The 17,771-nt window shown below is 39.8% G+C and overlaps 2 protein-coding genes across 12 annotated transcripts in view; one reads left to right on the forward strand and one right to left on the reverse strand.

Annotated features, from left to right (window-relative positions):
- Positions 1–6,530, forward strand: part of slc16a4 (solute carrier family 16 member 4) — a 31,207-nt gene extending 24,677 nt beyond the window's left edge. For 8 of the 9 annotated variants that reach the window (XM_072702465.1, XM_072702473.1, XM_072702470.1 and 5 more), the window contains 3 exons: positions 788–999; positions 3,078–3,171; positions 5,365–6,530. In XM_072702465.1, the coding sequence (XP_072558566.1) occupies positions 788–999; positions 3,078–3,171; positions 5,365–5,525 (467 nt within the window). In that variant the 3' untranslated portion in view covers positions 5,526–6,530. The remainder of the gene's footprint in view (positions 1–787; positions 1,000–3,077; positions 3,172–5,364) is intronic. The other variant, XM_072702469.1, reaches the window with a different exon arrangement.
- Positions 6,531–7,440: 910 nt separating this feature from the next.
- On the reverse strand, positions 7,441–16,436 carry rbm15 (RNA binding motif protein 15). 3 transcript variants are annotated; one of them, XM_023795849.2, is made up of 3 exons: positions 8,252–16,436; positions 7,827–7,873; positions 7,441–7,614 (listed from the first exon to the last, which is right to left on the reverse strand). In XM_023795849.2, exon 1 carries the CDS (start codon positions 16,226–16,228, stop codon positions 13,643–13,645), a length of 2,586 nt encoding a protein of 861 aa, XP_023651617.1. In that variant the 5' UTR covers positions 16,229–16,436; the 3' UTR covers positions 7,441–7,614; positions 7,827–7,873; positions 8,252–13,642. The 3 variants fall into 3 exon arrangements, with proteins under 3 accessions (XP_023651617.1, XP_072558565.1, XP_072558564.1); XM_072702464.1 differs by having other exon boundaries at positions 7,441–9,088; positions 9,647–16,436; XM_072702463.1 differs by having other exon boundaries at positions 7,827–16,436.
- Positions 16,437–17,771: the final 1,335 nt, after the last annotated feature.

Raw genomic sequence — 17,771 nt, forward strand, 5'->3', positions numbered from 1 at the left:
ATAAGTGCTGCAGCCACAATATCTACAGTAACAGAGTAGCCACACAGGATTTGTCCCAGGCCTAGTGGAAATTATAATAACTAACACTTTGAGTTAAGAACCTGGCCTATTGTTTTTCAATTAAACTTCACTGTAACATTAATAGAACAAATATTCATCCAGATGGGTCATTTAGCCTGCCTCTGAAAGCAGACAGAACTGACCCAGCTAGTACCCTTTTCCAGTTCTTATTTTGAATTACAGAATGTTTGAATGGCAGTTAAGTTGTCTGTATGTTTGAGCACTGACCAATCAATGGAATCCAAATGGACAGCCGAAGGCTGACCCTCTGAATGCCTGTCGCACAGTTGGGCTTGAGGTGGGGTTACTAATAGGATGGTCCGTGGCCTTTGTCCAGCCTCACTGGAGCCCAGTTGATGGTTTCTCACTGGGTGAGGTGCTGTGCAGGACCAAAGAAGTCTAGGGTCACAGAGTCCTTTATGGCCAGCTGCCTTACATGTTTAACTGAAAATGTGTATGCATTTATCAAAGATATTGCTTGTCATATCATTTCTGAGACAAATTCTTTTGATACTGGGAATTACACATTATCATTCATGAAAGTAATTCAAAGGAAAATAAACATGTATTAACATTACAAATCTTTTTGTAGTCAGTCATTAGTTTCATTAAAAGTGACCTGCATTAAAGGAGAAAAAATGTAATGAACGTAATAACCGTGTTTCAGAAGCAAATAAGACTGTTTTGTGAGGATGTGCTTGTTCTTCTCTCATTCGACTTTCCTCAGGCATAACAGAGACTGTGGCCCAGCTGGGTTCTGGATGGTTGGCTGACAAGAAACTGATGCACAAGTACCACTACCATAAGACCTACCTGATCTTGTGTGGATTGATTAATCTGCTCTCGCCACTGGCCACCAACTACGCACAGCTCATGGTCTACGCCGTTTTCTTCGCTGTCTTTTGTGGAGGTTATATGGCATTGGTGTTGCCTGTCCTGGTGAGTGTGCACTTCACATGGAGAATAACGGGACTTTATCACATCACATATTAGGGACACTGGGGGGTACATAATGTTGATACATTTATATTATAATTTACATTTCTTTATTCAGCAGATACCTTTATCCAGACCAACATATAATAATATATAATAGCACATTACAAATGTGCACCTGTCAAGCAGTCAGTCAGGCAGCTAAGCTGAGCTTCCAATGAACGGCCAAGTGCAGCTGTTAAGCAGATTTGAAGCAGTAAAAACATATACAACTACAACACTTTAATGTTAATTTTCAAGATGAAGACTATAAGAAGTCTTGTTTTGGTTCTTGGGATTGTGTTTTTACATTTAGTTTTACTTAAATAGAAACACTGACTATGCTGAAATGGTGAGCTTATCCTTAATAGCACACCACATGTGTCATACTTTATTTTATACAGAGGTGAACATTTCAGGTCCAGAAAGTAAAAATCCAAACCAAGATTTTGTTTCAACCAACCAGTTGAGTACTCTGTGACTGTGACTCTTTAAACTCAACTGGTTGGTTGAAACAAAATCCTGGTTTGGATTTTTACTTTCTGGATCTGAAATGTCCATGGCTCCATAATCCATGGCTGTAGTGCCGTAAATAATGCTCCACTACAATACAGGTAATGTGCCTCACTGGCAATTTCCCAGGGAGTCCCCATTCGATAAAAAGTCAAACCAGCGGTACCCAAGGATTCTCTGAGGACACACAGTCTCAAGTCAAAATCTTTGGATTTTTACTTTCTGGATCTGAACTATCCACCTCTGTTCTTTACCTTGGCCAGTGTGCTAGCTTAGTGGGTAGCATTGTGGCCTTGCGGGCTTGTGGGTTTGATTCCCATCCCGGCCTTGTGTGTGGAATTCCTCTTCTGTTTGTCTGGATTTCCGGTTGTAGCACCAGAGTATTCTCTGTCATGCCTCTGGTACTCCAGGAGGAACCAGAAGAAATGCGCAACATTCACAACCCCAGAAGTGTGGTAACTGTAAACCACAATGCTCCCCAGTGCCAAATCTGATGAAGGTTAATCAGTAGTTCTAATAAAGCTTGACAGCTAAGTCACAAAGGTAAACATTGGTAGCTCTCTGGTTATTAGCAGGTAACCCTATAGTCCTTTGCATTATACATTACCAGTCAAAGTTTTTGCACACATTGAGATTGACATTTGCATGTTACTCACTTAATATTTACTAAAAATGCACGCAATATTCTTTGCCAACAAATTTACAGTATGTTCACAATTTGAGTAACTTTATTAGCAAGAAAATGTCATATCTTTGATTATCAAAGTCACCTTTGCTAGCTGTTATAACAGCAGAGAAAATTCCAGGCATTCTTTCTAAAGGGACATTACATACTGCTCTGTTTCATGGGATGAAGCAGTTAACCAGTGCATTTAAAGTTAAAGGACAGCCTAGGGTTTGACTCTGCCATCACCACACCACTAGTTAATAGGATGTCTGACATGCACTGTTACATACTCTTTCCATGTTATAAACAAAACGTATTTTTACTTATATTTACTTATTTGTTCACCCAACCTTCCAATGCTTACCAAGAATTAAAAAATTAGCAGTTTATGAAACAATTGGAAAAGTGTTAAAAACCTCTGGTGTACAAAAACTTTTGATTGGTACTGTATGTCACTGCCCTGACATTGAATAGGGGTAGTGTGTGGCTGAGCTGGCTAAGCCTGTATGCCTGTGATCGGAAGGTTACTGGATTAAGCCCAGCCTCAGCAGAATAGTCACTTGTCTGTTAGCCCTTGAGCAAGGCCCTTAACCCCTGGGTGCCATTAGGTGGCTGCCTCTGTACTGTGATGCCCCCAAGTTTGCTCTCACCTGTATGGAGAGCAAGATGGAGCAAAGAGAATTTTCCCACAAGGATTAATAAAATATCACTGTTGTCTCATCTGTTTCTGAAAAAATAATGTAATGTTTTCACCACACATTATGGATTTGTCATTTGTGTGCATCCTGGTCTGTTATGAATCTTAAGGTAACATTGTAGTATCTAATGTGTTTTGGTGTGTCTCCTACTTGTGTCTCCTCAGGTAGATCTTGTTGGGGTGGACAAGGTGAATAACTCAATGGGCTTTTCCATGTTTTTTGTGGGCCTAGGATGTCTGACTGGTCCTCCTCTAGCAGGTGAGAGAGGGTTTGGTGTATTTGGGGACACTGGGGACTCTGCTCAGTGAAGAAATAGATGTGCCAAAAGCTTTACTTTGTGCGCATGTATACATCGTGGAGGTATGGTGGTGGCCCCTCCTAAAATAACGAAGTTGAAATGGTACAAACCTGCTTTGCGTGAAACTAAACTGTAGGGATGGATGATCCCATATGAAAAAAAAAAACTGCATGGTTTACAGGTCACGGGTTTGTGTCCAGCCTCAGCAGAATAGTCACATGTCTATGAGCCCTTGAGCAAGGCCCTTAACTCTCAGCTGGCCAAGAAACTGTATCAGGCTCATGCTAACAGACACTGGTATCATTCCTGAAGGCACTTCACATCAGATGCTACACAGGACCCTTTGTCTTACCTGGCATTGGCCATATTAAAATTTAGTGCAAAAATGATAATTCCTGTTTTTTTTTACATTTCATGAATGTTTTTTCATCTGAAAGTAATTGTTTCTAACACAGAAATTTTCTGGTGCCCCTGCTGCCAGAAATTTTACATTTTTTTACTGTGTGTAAAATACAGTATATCACATATGGTAAAATGTGAAGTTCTTATAAAAGTGTTGTATTTTTCCTATAGGCTTTTCCCTTGAGTACCTTATGTCACATGTGATTTTTAGTATGAATGGTAACCACTGCGCTAACCACTGCACCACCGTGCCACATGGCAGTGCATCCTCAATTTCAAATTCACTCATCTCGCGTTCGGTCAAAACCAAAAACTGATGTACGACCTCGATGTGAATACGCAGTGACATCTGTCGTGAAATCAAATGTAATATTACACCAGTTTTTCTGTTAAGTACAGTACCGTGAAGTACTCCTAAAGTAGCGATTCATTTTCCACATGAGCTAGTTTAAATCGTCATACATTTACATCGATTTTTAACCGATTCGCGATTTATCGTTACATGCCTAGTAATGAGCATAATAGCCAGCTAGCTAGTAAATGTGACTGGCTGTACAGTATGTCATATAGCCTAAAATGTACTGGGTTATAAGCACTATTAACACGCTGTTTCTGAAAAACTAATAAAAGAAAGTAGGATCAGTGTTACACACAGGCTTTATTCCAAAACTGACATTGCTACATAATCATGTCCACAGAGAAAGACATCCTTGTCTTTTGAACAGGGGTCAACACCATAATATTCTGATGGACATTGTGATCAAAATGCAATTTTTACCAAAGAAATGGTATTTAAACATATAGCCTACATAGTTCGTTTACCACAGAAACATTCAAGTTTTGCCACAGACACATTTGTCCATGTACAGACAGGTTGACGATGTCTATTTTGGACACTGATGGGGTCTTTAAGGTTGTAAAGACCAAAGACTTGCTAAGGAGGCTATACCAGTAGGTATATTCTGTGTCTGCTATTCCTAAGCTTTCAGACAGCCATACCACTGCAGATTATCATTTTACTAAGTAAATTTAGAAACTGTGTACTGTAATTGCTCACATAGTTGGACACTAGCTAAAAGTGTCCATTAACAGTTTGCAATGAATAGGAATCATTGCTCTGATTTAGTATTTTGAAACATCTTGTGGTAGGTATTGTACTGGTCCCAGTAAAATATCCATCGGAAAAAAAAGAAAAATACTTCATGTATGTGAAGAGTTTATATTAATAACAGGGTGCTTTTATAATTTATAATCAAATAGAGCACACATATTCCAATGTTTCATGCTATAAATCAGACCTTAACATAGTAGGATAATATTCCAAGAACCCTAATCACCTTTGGGGCCTTTTACACTCTTGTGAAATGTAAGGAGAGCCCTGTTGTACTCAGTGATATTGACACTTTAAGCTGCTAGATATTCCTGTATGAACTGTACCCAAATCCCTTGACTGTGTGCACTGTAAATAACAGCTTCGTGGAATCAGTAATAACATGCCAAGAAATTCTGGAAAAACAATGTAGGATCATACAGTCTGACTTCTAGCTTAGTGCCAGGCTGGTTTTTCGCACCATACAGTAGAGTTTGTGCTACTGGCTAGAATTTGCTTTGCTGCTGTCAACAAAGGTTCTTAACCGCTCTGCTAAGCAGGTCGTGTATTATGTGGGAGCTGTAACGTTAAATCATTGAATGGTTGGATGGGTTAAGCCCATTTCACTGTGAGGCTTATTAGTCTGTGTTCCTTTTCACAGGCTTCCTCTATGACTACACCCAGACATATGATTGCTCCTTCTATCTGGCTGGTGTCTGTTATCTGCTGTCCTCTGTCTCACTGTTCCTGGAACCACTTGCACAGAAATGGAAGGAGCAGAACAAAAACCTGCCTGAAAGACCCTTGCCTCAGTGTCCCTGAGACAGCATCACATGTGGCATGCATGGTGATGCCAGATCCAAGGAACAGTGTAAATCAATCACGCCTTTGCAAAGGAAATCACCGAAAGAGATAACAAGGATGAGTATAGCCACCATTTCTCTATAAAGTATATTCACCTGACAAAAGCTAAAAAGATCATCCTATTTCGTAACATCTGAGAATGCAAGTTAAATGAACAGTTTTGTGTTTAAGTACAGCCCGTGACTGGCCACTCTATGAAGCTTATTGTAACATTTAAAAAATACATCCTTCACAGTACAGGAGAAAGGCCAATCTGAGAACTTTGACTCAAAACCAGCCATTTGTTAACTAATCTGAGAATTTCGGATTTTGCAATGTAGCAGACTAATACAGTAATGATGGCATTCCACTGCCTTTACCAACCAGAGATGCACACTGTTTGAAGCGGTCATTTAGAGTGTTCACTCCTCTGTAAGAACTGCCTTCCAGTACTGATCATTAATAGTTCATGAACGACCACTTTCCCCTTTAGCACAAATTCCTTGCCTTTCCTTTTGTTCCCGGCTCTATGACTGTTGTACTCTAGGTGCTGTTGGTTTTGCTGTAATTCCCAACAGAGTTTGCATACTCAACATGGGCTACACAATTCACTGTATACCTCTGAGGCTGTGTTTTGTTTGGCTACCTCAACACTTTTCAATTGGACCATTAGAAAAGCACCTGGCCTCATTATCCTTATTGTTGCTCTGTTGTTAACCAAATGGGGTAATTGCTGCAGTACCAGATTAGTAATCTGATTACATATCAGACTGAAATAAATGGTGGACAATGCAGCACGATCTGCATGAGAAGTTCTTAGAGGGCAAATTTTAGAAAGTCTTTTGTACCTTTGACATTTTTTGGATATTGGTTTATTGATTATTGGTCAACAGAATAAGGTTCATAAAATAAGTTTTACTTATTTTTGCATGAATCAATAATATTGTACAGTTCATATAATGAATAAAAAGTTTTTTAGCCTAATGTTATTTAACATGATTTGATACATCATTTCCTTAAACCAGTCTTTTTCACTGAAATGGTAGTTTACAAACCCTGTCCTAGCGCCTTCCAACATGGATTAGGTGGTCACCCTACCTTTGACATAATATCAAGACTGGGTCTCTGTTCAAATGCTTATTGTTTAGTGGCATTTATCATTGACTATTTTTGTTTCATATTAATTTCACATGTAACTAATGGAAATATACACCTCAAATATACATATTTTATGTACAAACTTCTTTTAATCTCCATTAAAATATGTAGTGGAGTTTGCCCTTCAGATCAGAAACAATCATTGAATAGCTATGAAATTTTGCAATTTGCACGTAGCACTTATAGTGGCTTGCACAATTATTTGCAATATTAATGCAATCTTCATTTTATGAAGACACATTTAAGAATAATTTAGTCAGTACTGTAATTCTGTGTGAATGGAGTTTGAAATTTCTCCACTCACCCCAAAATCGTGTGGTTGCGCACAACGGCATCTCTAAGTGATCCATTTTTTTCATGTGTATGTCCTGCTATGGACCAACTTAAGGTCCTGCTTTTATAATCGGCACAGTAATAATACAGTAAAAGGCAGAAAGAACTAATCTATTTTTCAGTTTGAGCATTACATTTTAATACTTTTGTAAAGTTTTATGTGAAATTGATTTTGCAATGAATTGAATTGTTACATTGTTAATACAGGATGTTTGTGTGATATGAGGGAATCTAAAGGGCTGTATGAAAATAAGTGCTATCACCTGATTCACTGTTCACTGATTGTCTACTACAATCACTAGCAATCATTTTTAACTTATATACAAACATACATACACACCACTTGTTCCCATGACATAGAAAAATCTACACGATTCTAATTAAAATAACCAAACTTACACTCTTCCAGAAAAATACTTTTATTTACAAAGATCAATGCACACACTAAACTTTGAAAGTTCCAAACTACAAAGACATATGCTGGGGAAAAAGGAATTAGGCTTGTACTCACCAAAATGCAGTTTCAGTTTTGATGATAAAGATACTATGCCTTACCCCAGAATATTAAAATCAATACCTGAGAGAATGTTTCACAGAAAAAAAAACAATTTAGATCACTGGAAGAAATACACGTATCAGTTCCCTTGTTATACAACTTGATTTTAGTTTTCTATAGTATAAAAGTTTTTTTTATTATTATTATGTATATGGAACATGTGGAAACAGACTGAACAAGGGCTGTAATCTCAGTTAGCAGATTATTACCCCATTATATTTTAAGTACTTTACCCAGAATTGTAGGTGAGCCCATATTGCAGTACTGGGAAACGCATGACCTAGAACACAAGGGGGTTGGGTCAGACACCTGAGAACATGACCATGGCCCAATGAAAGGCTGCTTTGATGCCAAAACAATATGCCATTTTTCTATTTTTACTCTGGTTCAAGGATACTGTATGGTTTTGAATAAATATTTTACACGACTATTGCCCTGTGCATGCACTTAGCAGTGTGTATTCTTCTTCAAATGAATGCACATCTGTGAAATTATTTTATTTCCTGTTTCCTAGTGGTCACAAAGTTTTACGATTTGACTGTGTGTAGAAAAAGTACAGTATGGTTCTGAAAATCTTGCTATGTTCTATGTGCTGAAACAAGAGCAACCCTGTAACACCATTATGGTTAATAAAGAGACAATGAAAGTCTTTTCTTACCTTTCTAGTTGGGAGAATGGAAACACCCTGGGTCAATGGAATGAGCAATTACACTTCTGACAGCCTATCATGCAATATGGACAACTGAGTAAAATTGTGAATCATTCAATTAATTTGATTTCAATTAGTATCACCTATTATTCTAAACATGTTACCACAAAGCACTGCATTTTATATCAAAATAAAGCATTCCTTCACTTGTTATAAAGAGGTGATGAAGATTTTGTAAAGTGTACCCAAATGTACATGCTTCAGGCCACCTTTCTAAGGTTTAATGTCTATCACTGACCTGACAGTTGTTCATACAACAAAACCAAGGTGAAAGTGGAGAGGCATGGACTGATGTAGTATTGTCCGTGAGTACTGGGGACGTCCCTCCAAACCTATTACTCTGAGCACATTTTAGATCATCTTGGTGACATAAGGAGCTTACTGGGGTCGTGCAATGGGCGTACAGAAAGGTTTTATGGTCTTCAAATGGCCACAGGATGGACAGCACTGTTACCAGCTAGTGTGGTAGACGGAGACATGATGGAAGTCACACACTGGACCTCAACTATAGATGTTTTGGTCCAGACCTGTTCTCTTAGATATAGGAGTACCTAAAGTACAGGGTACTTTCAAATCCATTTTCATTCTTTTCCCTCTAGAAGTTAAAGAAAGAATATAAAAAAGTATTGTTAAAAAAAGATTACATTCGGGGAATTTATTTTTTTTTAATTCGCTTCTTTGACTTGACTTATACATGCCTGTGTCCAATTCTCTGGCAGACTTAGCTACCTACCACCATGAGTCTATCCATGTTTTACAGGATGGAAAGTGCTGCTCCAGTATACTCTGCAAAAATGAACATTTTTAGTGTAGCAAAGTAGTAATGTATCTATCACTACTGTCAACCCCATGCAACACACAGGGCAGACTAAGACCACAGTTCCTTTGGGTTCTGGTAACTTAAATCACCAACAAAATATAGATATTATATGCTGTGCAACAAATGCTTTGCTGTATTACAACAAATTAAAAGCAATTAAATTTGTAAAATAAATCACTCCATGCAATTCTACGACGATTCCTAGACACTGCATTTTTGGTAGGGCCTAATTCTAAAAGATCTATGCCCATGATATCGGTTCCCAGGGTAGGTAACTCTCTGTTCCTGGTATGAACAGATAAAAATTGTCACTATTCATGAAGCCAATACCAAAATGAAATATAAAACTTACCAGATTAAAATAAAATGTTATTTTGAAATTGATAACATGCAAAATAGTGTACATTTGCCGCAATATTTTGTTTACCAATAACAAAATGTGTGCTTCTTCTAAAGTAACAGACAAAATGATCATCAATACTTACCCATTCCTTTCATTGCACCAACAAAAGCACACAACTTACCGGCGTCTATCCTCAGAAGATGGAATCCCGGCTACAGGCATGCAGAGAGAATAGCAGTGAGCAGATTCCTAAAGGACCAGCAGCTCCAGCGGGCTCAGAGCAGAACACTATCTAACCTGGGAGATGTGGCAAGCGCATCCTCAAGGACTGGTGATAAAAACTCATCTGGTCTTCCTGGTTGAATCACGATTTGTGCAAAATAAGAACAATATGTATCCCTGTTTAGTATAGCAGTGCAACTATGGAATAAAAAATAATCCTTTTAAGTTTTTTGCAGTGGTCGAATTCCTCTTTTCAAGAGACAAACACTTCTGAACAGGATGATGGAATGATGGAAGCTCCACATGTTGGAGCTGCTACAGAAACAGCACAGGTTGAATACACGGACTCCCAAAACTCCACTTGGAGCTCTTCCAGATCCCTTGTAATCAAACAATGGAAACAGGAAAGGGTAAACAAACTCATAGCCCTGATACTGGGAAAATCCTCTTCCTTCCAATAGCATGGGGAAAATTGAATCAAATAATAACTGGAGAAAATAAACAAACTTGAAAAGAAATAACTGTTCTTCTGAATCAGACTTAGGTGTTCAAATCCGCATCACTTTGTTGTTTGTGGGAGAGAAACTCTGTTAAAACTGCCAGGATGGTTCCCCACAAGACACTTTGCATGTACAGATGATAGATCCCTCACTTGCTTGTGTAAGGAATGCAAGGACACATCAGGCCCAAACCTTGAACGTGGTTGACAAACCTGAGGCAAATCATATAGATGAACTGGCCAGGCAGAGGCACCAGCAGAAACACTGAGGGCTGTCTCCACCTCATGCTCCTGATTTGCATGAACAAGCTTCCGGCAGCCACTCATAGCAAAACAGGATATTTCCTGCCAAAAGGCACACAGTGCAAGCCCCAGTTACCCAGCCCCTCCCTTTCCATGGAGAGGTACAACGGTGAGAAAAGCTGAGATCACAATTTACAGTGAGCCAATCAGGAACTCCTTTGAGAAAAAAAGGTAAGGGGCAGACATGGATGAGCAACACAGAGATAAATGATGACTTTTCCCTTTTCACTGACTTTCCTTTTCACTCTCCTCTGCATGTTGGACAGCAGAAGCATTTTTTTTCTTTTTCTTGAACGAAACGTGCCATTTAAAGTGCGGAAACAACTCCTTCCAAACACAACAAAAAGGGTCATAAGTTGTCTTCAACTCATTTCCAAGGCAGAAACATTTTTCCCTTCAAGAAAATTTATTTATACCGAGACAAAATGAGTGCCAATGCACTTTTTTCTGTGTGTATGTTACTTCTCAGCTGTGAGTGCAGATGGTTTCCTTTCTCCCCAGACATCAGGTGTACACAGCACAAAGCGAAAAATTTTACGTGTCCACTTAACACGAGAACTGGCATCACAAAAGCAGTTACAGAACTTATAAGCTGCCCTCTGAGTAAAATGCACAACATCAAATGGAAAGCTGATGGCCCCTCCACATATGAAAGGCTCCTGTGTGATTTTTACACGAGCGTTTGTGTCTCCGGGCATGGAGGTCCATGTGCGAGGTGACACTGCTTCCAGTCTAGCGTTTCCTTCTTGCAAAAGAAAATGTCTGACAAGTAGATGCTTTCCCTTTTACACAAACATAGAACAATTTCTGTTTGATGGAAACCGACAAAGATTATCATATTCAGAATTAAGCGTAATGGGCAATGGCACCAACAACAAAATGACATTAAATGAGCATGCAAGCATCAGGACACCCTGAAGCGCATCACATAACCACTCAGAGGTCTACACGTTTACAACAGTTCAGGGAAAAGAAAAAAAAAACCAGGAACATCATCAGGAAATAACATGAAGGACATTGTTTAGATTTAAATTTTTAGAACTAAATCCAGAACTAGTACACTCAATCTGGGCAACAGCTGCAATAACTGCAATTCTGTCCTCAATATAAAATATCCAATTAATGTCTATTTTAGAAATTAACCATTACGAATAAAAATCATCTGTGCCGTAAGACAAACAGAATGATAATTCTTGGTTTTCAAAGCATTTGCATATGGTTACATCACAATGGAAAATGTAGAAAAAAATACTGCATGCCTGTGCTGCATGTTTTGCTTCTGAAAATAAAACATCTCAAACTATAACAGATCTGCAGAAAAAAAATCTTTCAACTTCAAAACTGTTAGATTTCTTATTACAGCTGTTCATTTAAACCCCTAGGTCTGTGTTGTTCGGTGTATTTAAAATGGCCAACTATCATACAGCACAGCCAAATACCAGCATTTCAAATTTAAACTGAAGAAGATTCTTAGAATTAGATTAGAATAATCGTCACTAAGTAGCCAGTTTTATGGACCAATTACCTGCCAACATCTAAAACTCAAATGCTATAAGTCTGTAAAGTGATATTAAGGATACCATAAATAGGGGTCAAAAAGGGTCAAAGATCATAAAACAGAACACTTTCACTTTTCACACTGACACTTTCATCCATTTCAACTGGGCTACAAAACTAAAATTCATTTTTTCCAAAAATCACTTTCCCATATTCCTTGCAAAAGCCCTAATTATACCATTTTCTCTCATTTAAGGTAAACATACTGTTAATACAAATATCATCAACATTTGGTAAATATTTAGTTATGCAGATATCAAAAAGACCCGAGTTTTCCTGTGATTATCATGATACTCTGACCTCATAAATTCTCAAATGCAGATATATTACTATCCAAACAAAACCTTGATTTAAAAAGCTACTGTGGTCAGTTTATAGTTAAACGGCACATAATCTATGGCAGATACTATTTTGCCATCTTTACACAGAAAATAAATATAAGTATTTCTGAGTCTAACTTTTCTCTTTGTTGTACATGGAAAAAAAAAATATATATACACACAAACATCGGAAGAAAAATTACATACATTTAAAAACACTGTTTTGGGAAAAATAAAACAGGCTTGAAACATGTGAACATAGTCTTAAAAACTCCAGCGCTCACGTCTCAACACTCAATACCTTTAACTTCTATGTTACTGGTGCCAAGCCCAAAACCAATGACAGGACAAGGAAGAAAAGAAGTGAAGCTCATCAGTTTCCTTGAAATCAATGTGAATAACTAGGATTAAGATACAATCTGTCATATTCATCTATCCACATAACCACATGCTATTGCTGGCTTTTTCATATTGATCTTGATTTCATTCTAGTGCTATTTGTCTTAATGCAGATGATGTTATCATGAAGGAAATCACTTGACTAAAGCAATCTGGCCCTTAAGCATTCTGCTAATTAGACTAAAAACACGGATAAAAAAAAAAAGCAGCTCACACTCTCAGGGGAGGCACCAAAGCTTCATAGCTTTTTTCACACCATTCGACACAATTTAAGATTGAAACATTAAAACCTGTTTTTTAACACTGAATTTAAACTGACTGACAAATAAGAACCAAACACCAGGGAGGAAACCATTCAGACAATGGGGTCAATGCATTGTAGCTATTAAAAGAAATCCTTAGATGCAATTTCCTTAATAGCTACTGTTGGCTAAAAAGATCTGAAACCATTGTAGACAACTGGAATAGACATGCAACAGGGATCATTTTGGTGGGGACAGGGAACCTCACCTCATCATAAAAAATTAAAAGAAAATATATTCTATTAAGTGGATTAATATACAAATGAGCAAATATTCTACAGGTTTTGTGGAACTAAAATCTGGTTTCTTTCACAAATCAGTTCATACATTATTTCCTATAAAAATCAATAATTACAACCAATGACTAACTTACAACTGTACTCTAAACAACCTCATCCTATTCAGATTCTTGTATATGTGTCACCTATGTTCTCAGAAAGATTTAGCCAAAACAATTCTTTTAAAAACCCCACCCCACCTGTAAAGATATCCAATAATACAGAAGAATACATGCAAGTGTTAATGGTACAGGACATTTTTCCATATGATATATTTTTTGTGCATTTTTTGAGGTATCATGATGCCCCTCGGACAATGATCATCACCAGGTAGTCCTCATCCGTTTTAGTAAGAACTTTAGCTGAGGAATCCAAGAACTGCTGTGAGAAATCACAAGGAGGAAAAGCATGAAGTACTCCCACGTTGTCCTTGTCACGGCTGCCACCCACTGGAAGGCTGATGACTCCAGCTGCCTGTTTCTGTTTGAGGTACGAGACCAGGTTACGCAGAGGCCTCTGGGTGGAGGCTGCTGGGTCCTGTGATGAGCCGTCGTCTGTGTTTCCTGGAATGGCCAAAAGTACAGAGTAACCACCAGGACCAGCCATCTTGATTCGTCGTGTCACCTCATCCAGCTTGGGCTGATCTAAACGAAGGCGTTGGGTAATTTTCAGCTGGGCTACCTGCTCCCTAGTTGTGCTGTCAAGAAGGAGACTGGTAGCTACACTGAGGTCCCCCTCCAGAAGATGCATACTGGAGGGAAAGTTACTGTTCTTCAGCAGGAGCATACCCTGCCAGGCCAAAGTCAACTTTTGTCCACTACTGTCTTGCTTAGCTGCCTGGTTACTCTTGGAGGAAGCTCCCAGGAGGTCGAGGCGTTCCTTCTTAGTCATATTTTTACCAGTCTCACCAACTTTCCTCTTCCGCTCAGCAATGGTGGTAGAGCAACCAGTAGAACTCGCCATCTCTGGCAGTGTATGATTCTTTTGTCTTTTCTCGCCAGGGACACGGTCCAGACTATCATGGCGCTCCCGAGCTGGAGTAGTTCTGTCAGAGCGTAAGGGTTGGTCTGAGTCACTGAGACGGCCCTCATCCCTGCTGCTGCCACCAGGACTACGCTCCAATGAGGGACAGTGACGCCGGCGACCCATCCTTTCATTGCTGTCTGGAGATGGCTCCAGATGCCGATTATCTTCCAAGAGACGTCGCTTGCGAGATGCATCTCGGCCTTGCAGCTCCCGCTCCAGTGACCAAGACTCCCGTGGCCGTCGTTCCCGCTCTAGGTGCTCGAGAGGCTCAAATGCTGCTGCTCGAACTCGCTCACGTACTGGGGGTGAAGTCCAATCAACACCTGGATAGAGTTCCCTCTCTCTGAAATGCAAAGGGGGCGGAGTCCGCTCCCTGACTCGTAAGGCCTCTGGTGCACCCCTGTGGACAAAGGACTCTGCCACAAGGTCATAGTGCGGGAGGGGCAGGGGCTGCAGAAACTGCTGCTGGTAACGATGCTCTGTGTCAGCGAAGTCCACCCGGAGTCGTCTTTCTGGGCCTCCGAGGGGAAAGCCCCGCATATGGCTGCAGGCTGCCTGTGCGGCATCCAAACTCTCATACTGAATGTAGGCCCATGTGTCCCCTTTTCTGTAATCAATCGTCCTAATGGTGCCAAAACGGTCAAATTCTCTAGCCAGGGCTGCCAGGGGAACCCAAGGCCCAAGGCCTCCAACCCAAAGGCGAGTGGTGGGTGTGGCTTTGCCATAACCAATCTTGATCGGGTTGCGGCCTACCACTTTGCCAGACATGCTTATCTTGGCGCGATGTGCCATATCCAAGTTCTCAAATTTTAGAAAGCCATAAGTACTACTTTGTCCACGGCTGGGCCTTTTGATGTCCACCTCAGTTATAACACCGAAACGGTCAAATGCTCTCCTAAGGTCATTCTCAGTGACACTGATGTCAAGGTTACCCAGAAAGAGAGTTCTGTTAGCTCTTTGGTCATCCTCAGGGGAAATAAACTCCTCTTCACGGAAAGCAGCTCTTTCAGCAATATAGGCTGGACGTGCCCTAGCCTCATAGAAGGCGTATTCCCGTTCCCTCTCTAAATCTCTGGGCAAAGGGGGAGGAGGTGGAGGTGGAAGACGGCCCAGTGCTAACTGCTGTAGCCTGTAGTCTCTGTACCCAAGAGTAGTAGGTGACAATGGTCTCTGTGTGTGCAAATGTCTATGCCCTGGCACTGCAACATAAGGGTCCTTCTCTAAAGGAGAACGACTTCTCCTCCTATTAACGTACACAGCTTCAATTTTTAATGGGCGGTCATAAAGAACTAGCCTCCCGCGGGCATGCTTCGCGGCCTTGGCATCTTCGGGCCTCCGAAAGTTCACAAAAGCCACCCTCTCGTCGTTAATCCGGCTTATTTTCACGCTCACATCGCCGAATTTCTTAAATTCGTGAAATAGCCCGTCTTCGACCTCCTCGTCGTTCAACTGGGAGCCCAGCTCGCTGATTTTTAGCGTTTTGTACTCACTCTCCGCAGCAGCGAGCGGAGGCCGCTGCTCCACCCGGGAAGTGCTCCTCGTAGTGAGGGGATCGAGGGTAAGGCTCGGATTGTGATTCTTACTGCTGGAGCTCGCAACGGGGCTGGTGTAGCTGTGGTTACTCCCGGTTCGGCTGGAAGCGTGTCCGTCGAAATCACGACTTTCCCTCTTTTCGCCCAGTAAACTCCGTCGCGTCGAGCTGCCCTCGCTTTTTGCCGAACTGTTACCGTTATTACTGCACCCAGAAACAGAAATAGTCGCTATTTTCTTGCTCGCAGGGTGGCTTCCTCCTTTATCGCGTATATCATCCAGAACCCGTGAGCGCTTTTTCACCGGCGATCTTTCTTTGCCCTTCATTTTTGCGCTGTCCGCTTTGTACACACTATTAACCACTTTAACTTTTTAAACCACTAAATACTATAACACAGTTACTGTAAATACGTTCTAAATATTTTTACACAAAATACTACATTCGTTTTGTATTACTCACAGCTCCTTTTCAAAAAATAACTGTCTGCCATTTTGAAACAATACCTTAATGATCCCACCCATCGAGTTTTACTGGTTAGTTGAATGAATAAGAATAGCATTCATTGGTTTTGACAGTTGTCGTTCAGTGTCGGTCTTCACTACGTATCGCGTTCAGCAGTAGCGCCATTTTGGCTCTGCGTCAGTTTTACTTCTGTACGACAGAGACTCAAAATGGCGAACTTGTTTTGTCAGTTTCCTGAATTAAAACGAGAACATTGTTCAAATCATATGGTCTTATAAACACGTTTTCTTAATAGACACGTCATAAGCTACTTCCGTTTGTCAATGATTTTGTCTCAAAAACAATTATTTCTGTTGTAAAGGATGTTCTGTTAAAAACCAACAGGAGGTCGCTGCTGACCATATGTGTAATGCCTATTTAATGCGGTCATTTAAAAATATAGTTAGCCTGTAGTACATATGATAAAGAACATATCAATGGAAAGTATGTAACAAAGTATTATGAAATTGTAATATGTATTTGTGTTAAAAGTAACAAATATTTTGTGACAGTTATAAAGTAATGTAACTGTATTGACAATATATGTAACTTGAATAAAAATTAAAAAATTTATACTTTTGAAAATTGAACTAATGTTGGCTTAAGAGCATTTTTTATATATATATAAAAACAAGTTTTAGATAGGTCATAAAAGTGTTTTGCTTTTGTTTGACTACACTTTTTAAAATGAGAACGTGAAAATAAAAATATAGCACTTTAAAATAAGCATGCAGTCTGCCTTTTTCTTTAATTTTTGAAAGCTAAATATTAAAACATACCCAACAACATACAACCTAAATTGGCTCCAGTTAAACAGAGAATACCAATGTCATTGAGTGATTACTCCACGCGAGTGTGAACTGAAAGAATCCGAAAACACTTGACTCTGCCATCTCCTCCTCACTAGGCTACATCTTCAGGGGTCAGATGTGTCTCCTGGAGGAAAACAATTTTGGCCTTTAGCTGTCTAATCCTACTCATGACTTGTTTTAGCTTGACAAGTTTGTTTAAGCCTATTACATTCCAAGCGGTAAACTGAAGTTAAGAGGAGATTTTCTTATAGTATCAATCAAGCTGAGTTCAAAAGACATGAATGAACTGCTATCAAATAATAAAGCATAACTAAAAATGGATATGCCTTAGAATGGTGCACATATAATTGAGTGTCCTTCCCCCACTGAAATACACCCACCCCTCCCATGAGGTTGGGCCCTAAAGAGGGGCCATAGAGCTTAGCTGGTTCACTCATCCCAACATCACGGTCAAAACATGTTGTCACACTTGCCCCAGCCTCTCGACTGCAAGCCTTTAGTTCATGAAGAAACATCTCTGCTTCAGGTGCCGTGTCGTTTCCCCTTAAGAGTCACC

The sequence above is a fragment of the Paramormyrops kingsleyae genome, chromosome 18, assembly GCF_048594095.1.
Source record: "Paramormyrops kingsleyae isolate MSU_618 chromosome 18, PKINGS_0.4, whole genome shotgun sequence".
Taxonomy (NCBI): Eukaryota; Metazoa; Chordata; class Actinopteri; order Osteoglossiformes; family Mormyridae; genus Paramormyrops; species Paramormyrops kingsleyae.